This window comes from Oryzias melastigma, linkage group LG12, assembly GCF_002922805.2.
Source record: "Oryzias melastigma strain HK-1 linkage group LG12, ASM292280v2, whole genome shotgun sequence".
Classification (NCBI taxonomy): Eukaryota; Metazoa; Chordata; class Actinopteri; order Beloniformes; family Adrianichthyidae; genus Oryzias; species Oryzias melastigma.
Window position 1 is genome coordinate 8,296,271 of NC_050523.1, and position 18,041 is coordinate 8,314,311.

Consider the following 18,041-nt stretch of genomic DNA (forward strand, 5'->3'; position numbering starts at 1 on the left):
AAGACTTACTAAGAATAAATGATTGGTACCTTGTTATTCCACTGCACTTATTCCACTTTTATTTTTCTTCCCACTATGCTAGTGTTAGCTTGGGGTCGTGAGGGGCAGCAAGCTAGTGGAAGAGAGTGTAAACAAAGGAATGCTGGGATATTAAGATAGGGTTATTTTCACACCAACTGTCCCGCCCCCAATTAAGAGACAAATTTTCGATAAACTTCTACTGCACGGCAAAAAAATGTGTTAAAAAACAACGACAGCCTTTTTGATTTTTGGTAAAAAAACAAAAAACAAAATGCATATTCATAATTAAAAGACCACTGATTTTACAATGGATTTTAAAAATAAGGAAAGGTGATTTTCCTGGATTTTTTACTCTGAACATTACAAACCTCTCATATTTTTAAGTGGGACAGCTTGTAAAATTTAACTGCTATATATTTTTGCCCCTCTGTACATTCCTGGTTGTTGGATTGATCAACATTTGCGTGCATAAAATTGCTTAAGTTGTGAATTTGTTCATGTGAAGCATCTCAATAATCAAACGCACACTTTCCACTTCCATTTTGCTGCACGATGTATTTTTAGAGCACTAAAGTTAATCAAAAGTAAGTTGCTGCCTTTCAGAAAACTGCCAGGAATCAAGTTTGCCAGGAACTTCCCCAATTACTAGTTCTCTTAAAAACACAGGGAGCATCGATCCAGTTATTTCACAGTAGTGCTTGCCAACATTTTCTCAACTAACTGCCAAACTGAAGACCTAAGTTCTGAGGGTGGAGACTGCTTTAAGCCAGAGAGATGCTGACTGATTATCACACTTAAAGCCGCCTCACATCAGAGAAGTGGGTGTACTGCAGGAACTTGGGAGAAGTGTCGCCCCCGGTTACCTGTTAGCTAGCATCTGTGACACGGTGCCTGAAGGTGAGGTGAGTGTAATGGAAAGGTCTCCTCGGCGACTGTGACTGATGGTTACACGGACCACGACATGCTCCAAATAAACGACGTGCTGCGGGGCCTCGCCGGAGCAGCCTTTGGTCTCATACTCAGACGTCAGCACCGAGCCTGGATGAATTAGTCTGTGGTGGGAGAGGGAGACAGAGGGGAAAGAACAAAGAGGCACACAGCAAGAGACAGAGATAAGAGAGGAGAGCTACAAGAGCAGCACTGAAGAAAACAATCCCCATTAAAGTGTGAGTATCAGGGTGAGAGAATGAGACAGAAATAGATCAAGACGAGACAGAACCGAGGCAGCTTGGAAGCCAACATCTCATAACGCGGTGTGATACCTGCTCAGCTGGATGGCAGCATCCTCCACACACTCATGCTGCGGGGGGACTTGTTTCCAGGACTCGGCCTCCTTCACCATCCCCTCAGCATCCAGCAGACCAAAGCCGTACAGGTGGCTCACTGACAGGCAGCAGAGGAGGCTGAATTATCCTCTCAAGATTTAGTAGGTGTTTATTGCTGCTTCGCTCTCTTATCTCATTAACTTATAATCTGCTTACTGCTTTATGATTTCCCTAAAAACCTAAAAAAAATAACTCTGAGAAATTCTGATCATCTGTTTTTTTTTCTCCCTCAAACCTACAGGAAAGGTTGGAAATGACTAGAGTAGCTGTCAGACATTCAGCAGAGTACCTTTGTATCCAGCTCCATTTCTGTGCCAGTCTGGAGCTGTGAGGTGATCTGCCTTTGATGTTCGGACAATAATGTGCTGAACGTCCCTCCAGGTCAGCGAGGGACTAAAAAAACAGAATCAAAACAACATGTTCTGACCAGCACAGTTATATTTTCGGATTATAACTTAGCTTTATTGTATTTATTTCAGTTTTTGGGCGACATGCTCACTTGGCTTCCAGCATGAGAGCGAGGATCCCAGCAGCTACAGAGGAGGACAGCGAGGTTCCTGACAGAGTCCTCCTGCAGGTTTGCTGTGGTCCCAGAGTCACCTGTTACCGAGTCACAACCAATCAGTGTTTAGCATTCAGTGCTCATAAACCGCTGTAGATGTTCACTAAAGAATTATAGTAATTGATTTTTCCTATTTATTTAGACTTGGTGTTAACAAGAAACTGTGTTTTTTTTCATCCAAACAGCATCTGTTTTGAAGCTGCAAAAGATTTTCTTTTATTTTTTAGATTAAAAATATCAACACTTGGTCCTTTGTATTTTTCCATTAGCATTTATAGAGAATGAGTTTTTAGAATACAAATGAGTTTGCATATTAATTTTTAATGAATTTGTTTCTTTCACAAATTCCTCAAAACAATAATTTAATTAACTTTTGACATCATGATTAATAATTTATTATACATTTTTGTATTTAAGGAAAATACACTAAACTTAGCAGAAACTATGACTCAACTGTTTTCTCTGAACTACTGACGTCACTTCAGTTAACCACCATTTTTCTCTGATTTTTGTTGATGTTCCTGGTAAATTGAAGCATTGAGGTAATACATATTTTTAGGTTTGGTTCGATGTAAAAACGTCATGTTTTCACGTTAACTGTTGTCTTAAAAGATTGTCTCCATTTTCTGTGTTTCTCTGCCATGTAGCTTCTTCTTCTTCTTCTATGGTTTCGTGAAAAAATTCTTGTAGCTTTAAAGCTAGCAGTAGTTTAGATCCTAATACACATTCTGCAAAAACAGCTCAAGTTAAAACATGAGGAAATGTAGCTAAAAAGATGCATTATTAATTATTATTAAAGATGCATGAACAGAACTCCCTTGAAAAAAAATATCAATGGATCTCAATGGGATTTTTTTACTGTTTAAATAATGGTTAATAAAAAAATAAATAAAAAAATTAATAAAATTATGAGTTTTTTTTCCTAAAAACCTTCACAGTGGATGAAGCCCTCAGATCTTCAGTCAGGCTCATCCACAGGCAAGGCTGAAATATCGCTTCACCATAGGTATAAACTGACTCGATCTGACTCAAACTGACTGAACCGATCTAGACTTTGGTCCTTCAGGGCTAAACTTGAGCTGCCATTTAGAAAACCTTCTAGTTGGAGCTGAGCATCTGGATCAAATGTGTTCAGTTTGTACAAATCTGGAATCGCTTGATCCATCTAACCAGCAGAATTGGGGGCTTTAAAACAAACGTAATGGTAGCTGTTCAGGAACACAGGCAAGTGGCCACTGTGCTAAAACAATAAATGGTTTCTTCTCCTATTTATTCAGACAGGCATCTGCAAATGTAGCACAGCAGCAAACTGGCTTTAAAGTGGCTGCAGTACTTTACTGCAGCGAAGCCTGAATTTCAGATGAAGTGTTTTGTCAGGCTTTTCGTTGAATTCTGACCAATTTTCTAGGAAAGTGAGGCCGAAATATCTCTACCATGAGCTTCACACTTGCAAAACTACTTAGTGATCCACCTCTATCCGATCCAAACTACAGTACACTTAGAGATTTTCAAACATTTAGGTTCCTGATCTATATCTCTATGTATACCACCTTAACCCAATTTTTCTCAGTTTTGACATGAATTATTTTTAATTTTATTTCTGATGAGTCAAGCGTAGTCCGAGGTGACAGAATGGACAGACAGGATCATAAAAATGCAGCTCACAGTTTAGGTTGAGTGGTTAGATGCTGTAAAGGACATGTGCAGATGGAAGATAAAGGAGATGTTGCAAAGTAGGCTGGAGGCTAAAAGGTAGGAAGCAGAGAAAAAATAACAGGTTTGCATAAATGAAAAAAAGATACACTTTTAGGAACACCTATTAATAATATAAATATTATATTCATATTGATATGCTAAAAATGTAGATTTTCTAGTACTGTTACTATTGCCATCTACTTTATTTACCATACTGCGTACAACTTACTATTGACATGTTTGCATTAGATTTCAATAAAAATTTGTTGTTAGTAGGCTGCTAGAAATCAGAAGCTTGGGAAGGCATAGTGCACTGAGGTTCTACCTACTATTTTCTATACCTACATTCTTTATTATTTATTTTTCGTTTAGTTCTCTGTGCCTCTGTTTGGTGCAGTGTGATTCATGTGTTGTCCCTCTTTCCCACTCTCCTCTCCAGGGAATTTTAGATTCCTGGTGGCTCGTCTATGCTCCTGTTATTGGCAGTGGACCTTGCCTCTGGCTTGTCCCCTCCCCCAACTCCATCTGGATGAAGCCCATCTGATGCACTATTCAAACATGTAGTTTCATGTTTAGGGAAAGAGAAAAGTCATTTTGGAGTTAAATCGATAACTACTGCTGGTGTAAAGTTGTAGGAAAATATTGTTTGATGCCTAAAACAGCAGGACATGGTCTCTTCATGTAGTCTAAAGTGATTCTGGAGACAATAACTACGACTTTCATTGATGGGATTTCTGTGTTGGTAAAATATTGACAAACCAACTCAACATTGCATTTCTTCAAATGGCTTACAGAAAACTAAAAACAGATTTTTTTTCCCACAGGATGTTACATGTTATGATTATATGCCACCACTATGATGAAAAGAACTGCTCTACCAGGAGCAAAGTGTATAAAAGAAAGGTTTGGAGCATATTTGTTTGATTGACAGGTGTCTTAAGCCATCTTGCTCAACTGCTTAGGTTTATCTGGGACAGCCAACAACAACTCCTGCACCTTCTTTCTCAAAAAAAGTCTCTATTTACTGGCTTAGAGCAGCAATCGCAGTAGTTTAAATCTAGTTAAAGACTGGGACATTTCTGTACAAGTTCAACAACTGGCATCAATTTGATTTTATAATCATCATAAGATAGAGGTGGGCAAACTTTTTGACTTTTGGGCCACAAAGGGGTCTAAAATTTGGCTGGACTAGGAGCAGATGCTTTGAGTGTTTTGGTGATCCACCTTATTTGTGTTATTTTTTACCATATCGGAAAGAATAACAAAGTTTTGCTACTCACTGAATAATTCTGTTAAATTTCAGCCAGTATAAAATCACAATCTAATACTGCGGTGATGTATTGATGGATGTAGCAGTAGTCAAAACCAGATGCTTTAAAAAGGCTTCTATCACAACATTTTAATCATAAAAATTCCACTTAAATATATGCAACACGATCCGTTTGATTCTAAATAGATGCATCTATTTCAAGTTAAACGCATGTATATCTTTTATAGTTACATAAAATAAACAATTGTGCAGCTTTTGGTAATGTAAAAAATGCTAGTCAAGACAACTTGATAATTTTGCTGAATGAAATATGATGTTTGCAATGATGAACAACAGCTGCTCATTTTATAACGAAAATTACATTTCATTTTACAATCTTTAGCCATATTTTCCTTTTAGAATCTGTCAGTCTTTTCCAAATTGCTTTGCCCACAAGTGACTAATGGACTGCATTTGCTCTTTTAAAAGTTATTTAATGACTCTTCCAAAATCCAGACAAGTCTGCTCCCAATTAGTTTAAGCCTCCATGTCATCCCATCAACAACATGCTCAACACGGTTCTGTTAGTGTGCCCACTGCTTAGCCTGTGCCTTTTTATTCCACTCAAGATAAAAGAAGAGATCCAGAAAAGGCCGCTAGCGCTGAGATTAAAAGCTATTGAAAATTTAGGACATTCTGAAAAACAAGTAAATCAGTATCAAGCTGTAACAGCAGCTAAGAGGTAAATAAAAAGTAAAATGTTCTATTTAAAACCACAGACAAAAATCCCCAAATTTGTTAAATCACTGATGGGATTCTGAGCGGTAGAAATAAAGCCTGAAGTGGCTGGATGCATAAAAACAATAGGGACGGGACAAATGAGAGATAGCCGAGTCCACCCATTGGTTTGCTTGTCTTAAAATTAAATAAAATACACTACTACTTATGTACATGTTTGGGCCTTATACTTTTGGACCAATTATTTTTACTTTATCCAAACCAGAGTTAATAAACTAAAAATTGATTCCTTTTGAAAGCAGACAACTGGTCATTTGAGGAACTGGAAAACTCTGGGCTAAAATGTGGGAGCTGCAAAAAGTCCGACTCCAATCATATTTTTCATCTATTGTAAAAGCGTTCCCGGGGATATTTTAATTATGATTATGACGTTTTTAGCCAAAATTGAAAAAAAAATTTAAGACATTTTATGCACAGTAGCTCATTAGAAAAACATTTCTGGGTTGTGGGCGGGACTGTTGACACAAAGCAACCCGCCCCCTTCCCCCTCCCTGTCACTTAAAGAGCTGTTGCAAAAATAACGACGAGCAATACTGGATCAATCCAGTCATACAGTTTTGTGAATCTAGAGGAGATGCCCATTTCAGTATCTGCATTATTAGTCTCAGCATTTTCTAGCATCCGGTTTTCTGATCCAACACGATTTCAAATAAGAAATACTCCAAAACACAGTTTTAATCATAAATTCTTTTACATAGGTCTTCTACTATGAGAAAACTGCTGCAAGAACATGTTAAAAACACAAAAACTATTTATTGGAGTGGGTCTTTAAAATATAGGTACAGGATAATTTGGGGTGTTTGTCAACTTTATTTTTGGGTCCTATGTTTAAAAAACAACACCCTGAGAAATCATCAAATCAGACTGATGATGGAACAATTTAAATTGGCTCAACACAGTCAGAAACATTGTAACTTGTTATTGAAATAACATAAATGTTGACTTCACCAGCGACACGCTTGAATATCATAAACACCCGAAATGTTCTTGTTTTTGTGTATACTGACCGTCTCCTCACCACCATATGCTGCCGCCAGTGTGGAGGAACACTGCTCTAAATAATCTGGATGGTGTCCATGGCGACTTGTGCTGCTGATGGAAATGGTATAGATGCTGTTGCTATAGCCGTCACAAGAGCAATGGTCACCTGCTCGCCCTCCATTCCCTGAAGCGCCAACAAAAACAGACCCCATGCCATGCCGCCCCTGTAAGTCATTTAAAAAAAAAATCAATATAGAAAATTACCTTAATATTGTTTATGTCACAATAAGCAAAAAAAAAGACATAAAGGTAAAACGGTTGGAAAGACATAAACTGAGCTAAGATGCTTTTTATTTCTCACCGTCTGAACACTGTTCTGTAAAGCAAGACGAGTCAAATATCCCGGCCCTTCCACCGTGGCGCCATCATCTTCAGGCCCCCAGCTGGCTAAATAAATATCAATATACTGCGGCCTGAAGCTCAGAGACTGAGCTTCCACAATGTCTGTCACATCTCCAGCCAGCATGCGGACGCCTGCAGAGAACCGTGGCAGGAGAGAAAATGTTTGAATCCACAACAAAACTTCCAGAAGTAGTTCAGCGTGAAACTTTGATGCCATCACCTAAACTCACCTCCTATGCGTGCGCGGAAAGAAACTCCTACAGTGCACAGAGAGTTATTTGCAGCTGCGGCAATCATCCCTGCACACAGAGTCCCGTGGCTTGAGACAAAGGAGGAGAACATCAGAAAGTGAGGTTTGATGCATATGGATGAGGAGGAAACGGGCTATTTTTGCTACATCAAACCAGTGACAGGACAGAAATCAGAATGGGAGTTTGCATTTGCCCATTATGACTGAAAAAAAAATCCTGCATTAATCAAAGTCTGAATTTGGAATTGGAAGCTGCAGAGAAGGTAAGAGGAGGTTTAATTACTCACTAGTTTGCAGCTTTGTCGGGATAACTCGGAGTGGGATCTTGGTCTTGTCCATTTACATCATAGCTGGCAAGTGGATCCTAAATCAAGCGGATGGTAAGTAGCAGCACATAACAGCTGCCAGCAGCTATCTGTCTCTATTTCATCAGACAAATCACAAAGAGCATTATTCACCAGTCCACTCCACAGTTAAGTGGATCAGACGTTTAATGTCAATTCCAATACTCTTAGCCGGCCTTTGGCCCAAAAGCTCTGCCTGCAATATATGTTTCTGCTCGACGCTCCTTCACTAAGAGCTCTGCCAAATTGCTTATGATTCATGTCCCCCTTCCTGAGAAGAGCATCCCATCCCAGGGCACTTACATAATTTGGCTCCAGATCTGGATGTTCTCTCTCAATGCCATCATCTAGGACAGACACCACCACACCCTTCCCAGTGTACCCCATCCTCCAGGCCCCCTCAATGTTCATTCCAGGCTGGCAGCCTTTGGAGTCGTCTCTGCAGTGCTGCTGAGCAGATAGTGGGACATTCAAATGAGCTCTTAGGAGCAAAAGGAGGCATCTATTTTAAAAGTCTGTCTGTCAGTGAAAGGATAATGACTGACTCACAATGTACTGCAGGCTGTTCCACTCTGGGTCAGTGAAGTGCAGAGGCTCTGCAAAGCGTTCGGCCCCCGTGCCAGCACGATGGATGGGTCCGCCGCCTCTGGAGGTCCGCTTTGCTCTTCTGTGGACCACCTGCTGTTGGAGCCACTCCACCTAAAAACGGGATCCAGAGGGCACGGGTGAAAATGTAGAAGTTTGCTTTTAGTTAAGCTGGCAGCCAGCCTCGTGGGACAGCTGAGCCAGTCTGCCAAGTTAAGGTATGCCAGCAGCTAAAGTACAAACAGCTGATGAGCTTTGACAGAGCATGAGAGCAACGAGATCATCCGAAGTCAGCGGCCCGCTTTTAAAGTGTAATTTAGGGATTTTTTTAATCAATTTTAAGTAACGGTATCAAGATGGACAAAATAAATAATTCCATTAAGTTCTGTGAAAAACAAAGAGCACAAATAAACTGTAAACCTTCTTTTGGATGAGACCATATTGACACTAATTTTACTAGGATCTGTAAAAATCGAGAGTCTCCAGTACCCTCCATGTTCCACAGAGATTTAAGAGGTCCTCCACACTAACAGCCCTTAAAGTTTTCAACAAAAGTTGCTGATGAATGTGTTCTTGAGCTGTTTGAACTTACATTCTGCAGTTCCTTTTTTTTTCTTTGCCTTTGGGGTGAAAGTCTTTTTAAACTTTAAGCTCTATAATAGACTCAAATACTTTATCTTTTAGGGCAAAGCAAACACAGTAGCCACTACAAGCTACCAGTAAAGTGTGAGTCGGTGTATGCCAACTCTCTACTTTAAACAACTGTTCTACTTTCTCTAACAGCCTTTATTTGCTCTTTCACCGATTTATTCCAACCTTAATGGAAGTGTTTTAAACTGCGCTTAAATTTAAGTTTCCAGACTCTTATATTTTTCAGAGGTGAAAATATTGGAGAAAAATGGAGGCTGTGATGCAGAGAATGTAATGTTTTGTTTCAGCTGATAATTCTAGTAACTCAGCATCTCCTTAAGCTGATGCTGGGTCATTAATGGGTTTCTGCAGCTGCTGGGGAGAGACGTTCACTCCTCCGTAAAACTAGTTCATTTGAAAATGGAATAATTTCACTAATCTAATTTGCCATCATTGTAAAATAGTTATTTTTACTTAATAAAGTTAAAAGAAAAACTTTATATTGAATTTGGTGTATTCCAAAATGTGAATTTCATGCTGTGTGGCGTCTGATGATGAGCGTCAAATGTCACGCTGTGTCCAGACTGTGCGGGTCTTTGTAGCTGCATAGTTTCATCATAATTTAATAACAGAACTGGGCTACTGTCTGCAACCTGACTGCTGCTGTGATTGATATTTTCCCTGCATGAGGAACAATAAAGTGAATTCTACCCTCCATAGAAAGAGACCTGTACTACTTAAAAAGGCCCTGACTTTACAAAAAATGCCACAATCATTTTAAATGCCCTTTTCGTAAGTCTTTCAGAGTAAACTACATCTATATGTATGATCATACCTTTGGCACACTAAAGAATTTATTGATTAAATACGAGTTATTTTTGTGAAGTCTTTTCATACCCGGATGTAAGACGCCTTGATCTCTGAGGCACCGCCTTTCGCTCCTTCTGCGTGCCGCCCATTTCATACTGTAAAGTCATCCTAGAGCAGGTATTGCGCCAAGACCTGCAGCGTGTCGGAGTTTAACCCAAAAAAAAAATAATCCACATTTTTCAGAAGTGAATGCGCATATTGAGTGAATGAATCATAGTAAGGAATGCACATTATATTACACTTAAAAGCTCAAAAATTTAATTTTGCATGGTATAGACAATTTAAAACATAAAAAAACTCCCTTTAATTTTGTGAGCGAATGATCTGAAGTCAATTTTGACAGGAAGTTACATCAAGATACATGAAAAAAATTTGGTTTGCTTTCAAAATATAACAAATTTTATCGCGTTTGACAAATGCAATAATAATTTTGTATCTAAAAAGACTTTAGAGATGAAAATAAACACATAATCACAACACACACACACAAAAAAGAAAAACAGACAGACACACACACACACTTCTCTCTGTGTGTCTCAACAGATAAATTAAAGTGTAGGCCAAGTAACTACTTCATCCTAGCAGAAACATGCGGGAATATTTTTAGGTTATTAATCTACCCTTGATGGCAAAAACAAAAAAGCTCAAGCAGAAGCGCCTATCCGCCATCGCAGAAAAATGTACGCCTAGTATGAATTGCAGGAGAGAGCGAATGAGCGCCCACGTTACCACGCAACATTCAGTATGGACCTAGCGCAACATTGTACAAAAAAAAAACATGCATAACCCCTCTAAAAAATAGACTAGTTGAGTCACACATCAGCATGTTTTTTCACATTCAGCTCAAGAAACTTCCGTCTAGAATCTTCCCAGACACTGAGGTTTTGTGTCCGATGGCGCAAGATATCATTGGCCTAATACAGAAATTATACAAATTACCTTACTCAAAATAATTTAGAACTGTAAAATATTTATACATAAATATATATTAAAGCTTGTAATGGGAAAAAATGTAAACTTTTAGAGTCACCAGTTAAAATAAAGTATTTTTTCGAGTGATATGGAGGGATTTCTGGTTCTGGTCATTAGAATAGAATAGAATAGAATTATCTGCATCCAGGTGCTCCCTACTCCCTAACGACTAAAAGACTATAGTGTGGGACTATCCAGTGCCCAAGATTTATCAGCAATCTATTACCCATGGTGACTTTTAAAAAAAAAAAAAGCCAAATACGACAACACCAATTTCCCAAAGCAAAATAATTATAATCATTTACAAAGGCTATTTATAAAGACTGGGATCTGAAGATGAAACTTGGATTAAATTATAAAAAATAGATTTAAATATTTTTTTTCACATGAAAAATCGTTCGAAGGCAAATCATTGTAGTCCATGTTCGCCAATCTAGTGACTATCAATGCGCACTAGTTTTTGCAGAGACTTCTGGGAAATTTTAGTGCACTTAATTTTTTAATTGTAGATCTAGATAGCTCAACAAAATGGCTAATGAACTATATGGTGTATTAAGTAGTGAAGAAATCTAAATGCAACATTTTGCTTCTGATCCCTCCAACAGGAACAGCCTTTTGAATTTTTACTGCATTTTTTGCAAGTTTAACCTAATCTGCTCCTGTTAGCGAGCTGACCACAAGTGTGTTCATACAATATTAGAATTTTTATAACTACAGGAGGAAATTATCAAGCTTATCTACATTTTAATGCTGTCAAAAATCAGCATAAAAGTGACTGAAAATCCATGACTTAAACATTTTAAGAATGTGCATTTATTAGTATAAAATGTATAATTTTGAGCATAATATTCAACATGTTGACTTAAAAAAAAGTTTATCTCTAAAATATTTTTTCAGAAAGTAATAATGATCAACTTTTGCTCTTTTTTATGAGCTAAAGGGAGACCTTCACATGAAAAGTGAGTATTAATTAAGTGAAACCACTCTAGCTAGTCGCCGGTGGCAGTTTCAGCTCCTGCTGCTTGTCAGCACGCAGCCTCTTTCTCATCTTCAAAGCTTTTAATTATAAAGTTGTGGTCCATCATGTGCGACACATCCAAAAACACATTTTTACCTCTTTCTGTGGCAACATGATTGTATCCAATCTTCCCTTTGTTTTAATGTGACCCAGCATGGCCAACGTCCTATCCTGATGCTGGTGGAAGTCTTTCACAAGTAAATATTACAAAATTAAAACTGTTGTCATGACAAAAACAGGAGGAGGATATCAGAAACAAAAGTGAATGATTGAGCCTAAAATGTTCTAATCAAAAATTGACCAAAAAATAAAATAAAAAAAACATCAGAAAGAAAAGTTACAACTGCCAAATGGCAAAATTGGCATTGCATTTTTGTAAAGTTGGGGGGAAAAAGGAAAAACTATTAGATATATGACAAAAGTGTATAAAAAAAATTAGACTATCATTGCTTGTATCTTCTCACATAAGGCACAAAAACTTAACCAGGCACACATACAGCTTCTTTAAGGCATCTGCTTTCTTTTATAAACTGTTTTGCAATTAATTCATTTTCATTTTGATAATTCTCTGACTAATAAAGGCTGCAAAAATGATTCAACTTCAAATGAGAGCAGGAACTGTGAAAGATCTTTTGGTGTTTCAATCTTAAATACCAGGGCAGAAACAGTGAAAATGTCAAAACACAAACTCCTGAATGTTTGGCCTCAGGGACACACCCAGACATCCATCTTAAATTCCCTTTTACATGCAACTCTCAGTGATTAATGATGTTGACTTAAAGCTCTGACAAGACCACTGCACACCCCTGTCAGATTTGCCTCAACCCTGCTGGCTTTGCAGGTATCAAAAAAAAGGCAAAAAGTGTTAATAAAAAAAATATGTGGTAAACAGGTAGCTGGGCTAAACAAACAAAGAACGTCTAAAAATTAACCTCTATAGGTGAAATCCACAAAGTAGTCAGCTTTATTTTTTCTAAGTATTATAAGTATTTAAGTCTGTAAAACCCCTCACTGCACAATTAAACGCTCTCACACTTTCGTAGAAAAATAGGTCCTGTATTACACGTGATGAATGAAGGTCATTTTTTGCAAGCTGTACGCATTGTGTTCTGTACAGGAGACACAGCACAGAGTTTTATTGACAATTCTCACAACCAATCAGGATGCAAAACACAATGTGCAATGAACATTAGTGAAACTGCAAGGTCACCAAAGGTAAACTCTGTTATAGCAATGAACCACTGTGCCACCTCTTAAAAGAAACAAAAATATATACAATAAATGTAAAATAACTGAAGAGCTTATGTAACTGGAGAACACTGACAGTGCTTTAAATCCTCTTAAGATGCATATTCAGAAGCACTTCAAAGACGTTCACATGAAAAAATATTTGGAAAAACCCACTCCAATCATCTTTTGATCTATTGGAAAAACGTTCCCAATGGTCGTTTAATCATAATTATGTTGTTTTTAGCCAAAAAAAAAAAAAATGTAATTTTCTAAGACAGTTTCAGCAGAGCAGCAGTAGTTCATTAGAAATTTGCCTTTCAGTTGTGGCCAGTACAGAATAAGTCTTTCCCCATTAACCATCATCCCTTTGTTTAGACTCTCCCCCGCTAGCTTACAGCCCCTCAAAACCTGCACTTAACATTACCAGGGCAACAAAAACGGCGAGCAATATTGGAGCCATCCAGCCGTTCAGTTTTGAGCCAGATGCTAGCTCAAACGCGGAAAACTAAGACGTATGTTGCATCCCAGTCTTTTATATAGAAAAGATTTAGCTAAACAAAATGAAGAAATAAGATAAAAATATTAACAATATTAAATAAAGTTTAAAATTCGACAATTTATGTTATACAGATAATTAATTTACCATCAGCACGCTGGAAAAAACAATGTATTTCTTAAAGAACAAAGTGATACAAATTTCTCCTTTTCGTTCTCTCAAGTGGCTAACTACACGCCTTAGGATGTCCCTCTGTGTGGTTTAGTTGTTAATGTGTTCAGACCATGCTACAAATGTAGGGTCTAATTGGTTTATCAGAAGAGTAAGGGTCAGAATGTCGATCTTTGTTTACCAAAAGTTTAAAAATTCACACAAAAAAACATTAATTCACTTTATTCTACAACACATACATGGAGCTAGTAGTCTAGAAGCGGACGTATCGGAATGGAGTGGAGCAGGGAGCTAGTGGCTTGCCGCGGTAATGCCTACAAGACTTTTTAACGGCAATTTTTGTCTGCTCCTGATTCACAAACATTTCAATAAAGATATAGTCAGAAATGCAGTTTTAATCTAAATTTTCTGCATATTTTCCTCCATCATGAGAAAAATTGGATAAAAACACAGTTTTCATCAAAGTGGCTCTTACATATCTAAAAAACTTAATATATTTTGATTGCTGTAGCACATTTGATTCACTCTGTTACATGTTAATAAATAAAGAAAATGTGTGTGTCTTGCTTTATCCGACTACTTGTACTTGTGAGCACATTTTTGTGTGTCTCTGAAGTCAGGGAGTGGACGTGATGCTCATTAATAACCCAGCCGAGTCCTCTGTGTCTCTTCGTATCACATTACCATACCTTGTCCTCTTTGGCGATGTGGCCAGTCACTTCTTTGTTGCTCACAGTGGAACGACTTGCTGTTTCTGGGTGACGGAAACTGTAGTAACCTTTCAGATCTCCAATCTGGTGAAACGGACATTAAAACCACCAAATTAATATCATTTTTTTCCAGGGAAAGGTCCGGCTCATCAGGCCCTGTCACTGTTCTAAGCAGCTGTTAAATAATGAATCAGCTGTTGGTGTCCGTCATGCAGGCAGCTACCTTACACCTGTGATAGTTTTTCAGGTAAAGGGCAACTTGAGCCACAAGGCTTCAGCAACCTTGCTCTCAATGTGCTTATGTGTGTGTGTTTGCCTTCCTCATGCACACACGTGCATTTGTGTCCAAGTGATTTATGTTTAATAAGAAAAAAAGACATTAGCTGGCCTCTTTCTTGCACAGAAACGAATAAATTATGTTATTGATCTATTCCCTGGTGGCTCTGTTGTGAAATTTAGTCTTTGATTTCTTACCTCAGCACTATAAAGTAGTGTGTTTAGATTCAATTGGTTTTCCTTTGACATGCAGAAGATCTGAGACCTGAAGTTTCATTAAAGCACTTAGCCCCAAGGAATTGTGCTGAGCTTTATGGATATAGACTTTGCAACACAGTTTAGTTATTTACTTTATTAAATCCATATATTTGTTTAAATATTTTTCTCTTGTAACCTGTTTTTTATATCTTTTAAACATAGCCTACATTTTTAAATCTTGTTTGTTGTTACCTCAGAATTTTTGCATGAAAATATTCTCTAGTAGTTTAATCACTACATAAAGTATGTATCTTCCATAAGTTAAATTTAAAATGAAAACATCGTTTTATTTATTTCTATAACTTTTTTGCCAAGTAAATAATTGAAACCAATTTAATGGATGCAACAGAACATAAAGGGCAGTTTTTTTTTTCTTGATAGTTTTTTAAATGAATGACTAACAAAAATTAGCCCACTATGAACCTATATATATATTATTATTGACATATGTCAACATTTTGTTCAACGGAAAATGTCGTTTGGCACAAATGGTCACAGCTAAAGGCTAACGAAATAAGAAAGTAAAAAAGAAAGGTTAATTAAAAAAACTCGTCCAAATAATAGCAACAATCATTTTTTGAAAGCTACAAAAAACAGGATTTAATTAATAATGATCATGTACTTTTTTGGGTTATAGTGGAGGGTGACATTTCAGAAAAATTATGCATCACTGATGTTATTTGCATTCATTTGTATGCGACTAAGCACAAAAACTGATGGAGAGTAACGTTTTCTGCATTGCTCACATGTAATTTAAGTGCGTCCAAGACTATATTTTGTTGATGGTCACACATATTATTCTAAGTGTAACTCAAATTCTTTCTCCGGGTCCCTGCATCCAAAAAAAAGTTCAGCGATGGCTGCACACATTTAGAAAATGACATGTGAATGTTCACTTTTACTGGTGCATTATGGTACAAGCACCAAATTTGGCATGGATGTCCCTTAGGATCCCCTCTTTCAAAAAAGCACGAGAAAATCCAAATTGGCAGCCATTTTTAAGATGGCGGCTCAATTGTTAGAAAAATAGTTGATGGTCGTTTTCCCCAGTTTCAAAATATGGGCTGTTCATGCACAACATTCAATTTTTAAAGAATATTATTCATATAGGCGTATTATTATTATTATTATTATTACTGTATTTTTCTTGGCTAATGTGCTTTTCTGACAGAGGGGAACATAAAGTACATCTAGGACAAATTTGGTGTTTATACCCAAAAAAAAATGCCAATTTATTTAATAACCGGCAAATTTAAATCAAATAAAGGCCACAATTAATGGCTTTTTATGCATCTATTTAAGCATTTTAAGCCAAAAAAATATAGGTTTATCTTCAAACAAAAATGTGTTAGTCGATAGTTAGCTTAAACTTTGATAGCTAACTAACGGGGAAAGTTCTGGAAGGGTGCTGAAAAGATGCGATAACTCACATAAATTAAGCTGGACCTTAGAGAAAACTCATAATTTAAAAAAAAAAAACTCAATAAAAAGGGGAAAAAAAAGTAAAATAAAATAAACAAAATCTCACCTGTCCCATGTTGATGAATCCATATTTTGCTGCTATCCTGTCCACGCACTGACGGTTCCCATTCACTTTAACGGCCCAGTCATTTGTATAAATCGCTGCATGACTAAGCTGCAGGACAGCCGCCATCCACAGGGTCAAAGCAGGCACCATGGTGTCTGATAGGCTTCCTCTAATTAGACGGAGCCCAAAGTTTTCACAGGTTTCGTCCTATTGTACCGCTAATGCCTCTCATTCTCTGCAGTTGTGGAGTAAAATAAACTTCACGAACTCTTCGTGTCTCCCGACACCAGTATGCAGCACAAAGAGAAGAAGTTGTCAAGCCTTGACTCAGCTCCACCGACATTCGTCACCTATCACTTTACCTTCAACATGGGAGCCACGGATCAATTCATCTTCTCTGCATAACCACCTGCGCGCTGCGGCCCTCGGGGTGACGTCATGTTCTGACCCAGATTCCCGCGTGACATTCAGTCTTTATCTCTATTTTCTGAAACGTGACACAAGCTTACACACCTAAATTATTAAAAATGTTGCACTGACAATGGGAGTGTAAATGTTTTATGGCCAACACCCATACTGTGTTATCTCACCAAACGAAGCTACATATATTTTTTGAATAAATAAGTAATGAATTACATGTCTAAGTACATTAATCTCATTTAAGAATCATGTTTTTAAGATTTCTAAATTATTTTGAAAACACACAGTTCTCAATTTAAGTGTAACAGACTATTTTCATTTTTCCCTTGGGTGTTCTTTGGTGAGCATGACAGGTATATGATGTAATGTGACAAAGAGATTAGTGGGCAGAAAAAATTAACAGAGAGATAATCAAACATTTTCGGTCCTCTAACCCCTAGATGCGTGTCTTTGAGCTCCTTTATTTGACATTTGACACTCTAGTCAACACCAAAACCCCAGAAAGCCGGCGGAATTGGTGGCAGCGGTGGGATTTGAACCCACGGCGGCTACATAAACATCTGTCAGGGGCCTAATATAAGAATGTGTGGGTGTTTGTTAAAAATACATTAAATAACTACCTTCAAATTTACTACATCTCCAGTGTTTTTGCGTAAATAATATGTACTTTTTATATTGGCAATATCTGAATATTAATGTCTGTTTATAATTTAGAGTAACATTTCAATTAATTAATAATTGTGTTTTTTCCCCAATCAATTACATGACTAATTATCCTGAGTTTGATATATCTCTGCATAGATATACATATATTTATGTTGTTTACCTTGTTTTTGAGCCATTTTTGTTTTGAATGTTAGAAATAACAGCAAACTATTTCCAAAATAAAATAAGTCAAACTTTCTTAGACCTAAATGATATGTAAGCTGAAAGCTAATAGCTGCTATTTTACTTTATATTAGCAAAGTAACATCCCAAGATAAATACATGAGTGCATAAATAAAACTAGAATAGAGCAATAAATAAATAAATGGAACTCAATGTGAAAAGTCACATGACCTAAAAGGAGTGGGAGATAAATTTGCCAATAAGCCTATAATTCCCTGTTTTTCAATTATATGCATCCGTCCAATAGATTTAATGGCAGTTAGGCTCTTTTTTTCATTAGGAACGACATGCACGTATATACATTACACAGCAAAATCTAAAGTGTTAATCTGTGTTGATTTTTCCAGTGTTAAGTATTTTGA

At 37.2% G+C, this 18,041-nt stretch overlaps 1 protein-coding gene and 1 long non-coding RNA gene across 4 annotated transcripts in view; one reads left to right on the forward strand and one right to left on the reverse strand.

Moving 5' to 3' along the window:
• Window positions 1-17,215, reverse strand: part of pcsk5a (proprotein convertase subtilisin/kexin type 5a) — a 45,700-nt gene extending 28,485 nt beyond the window's left edge. Inside the window, exons 1-12 of one of the 3 annotated variants that reach the window (XM_024299137.2) lie at window positions 16,372-17,215; window positions 14,289-14,393; window positions 8,177-8,326; window positions 7,931-8,077; window positions 7,571-7,647; window positions 7,264-7,352; window positions 6,993-7,165; window positions 6,658-6,855; window positions 1,846-1,946; window positions 1,636-1,739; window positions 1,284-1,404; window positions 885-1,073 (exon numbers count right to left, since the gene is read on the reverse strand). In XM_024299137.2, coding sequence (XP_024154905.1) covers window positions 885-1,073; window positions 1,284-1,404; window positions 1,636-1,739; window positions 1,846-1,946; window positions 6,658-6,855; window positions 6,993-7,165; window positions 7,264-7,352; window positions 7,571-7,647; window positions 7,931-8,077; window positions 8,177-8,326; window positions 14,289-14,393; window positions 16,372-16,521 — 1,604 coding nt within the window. In that variant the 5' untranslated portion in view covers window positions 16,522-17,215. The remainder of the gene's footprint in view (window positions 1-884; window positions 1,074-1,283; window positions 1,405-1,635; window positions 1,740-1,845; window positions 1,947-6,657; window positions 6,856-6,992; window positions 7,166-7,263; window positions 7,353-7,570; window positions 7,648-7,930; window positions 8,078-8,176; window positions 8,327-14,288; window positions 14,394-16,371) is intronic. The other 2 variants (XM_024299136.2, XM_024299135.2) reach the window with 2 other exon arrangements.
• LOC112163041 lies at window positions 1,051-5,006 on the forward strand. The gene is made up of 5 exons (XR_002922220.2): window positions 1,051-1,187; window positions 1,344-1,447; window positions 1,588-1,727; window positions 1,826-1,923; window positions 4,043-5,006. It is a non-coding gene; the product is annotated as an uncharacterized LOC112163041 (long non-coding RNA).
• Window positions 17,216-18,041: the final 826 nt, after the last annotated feature.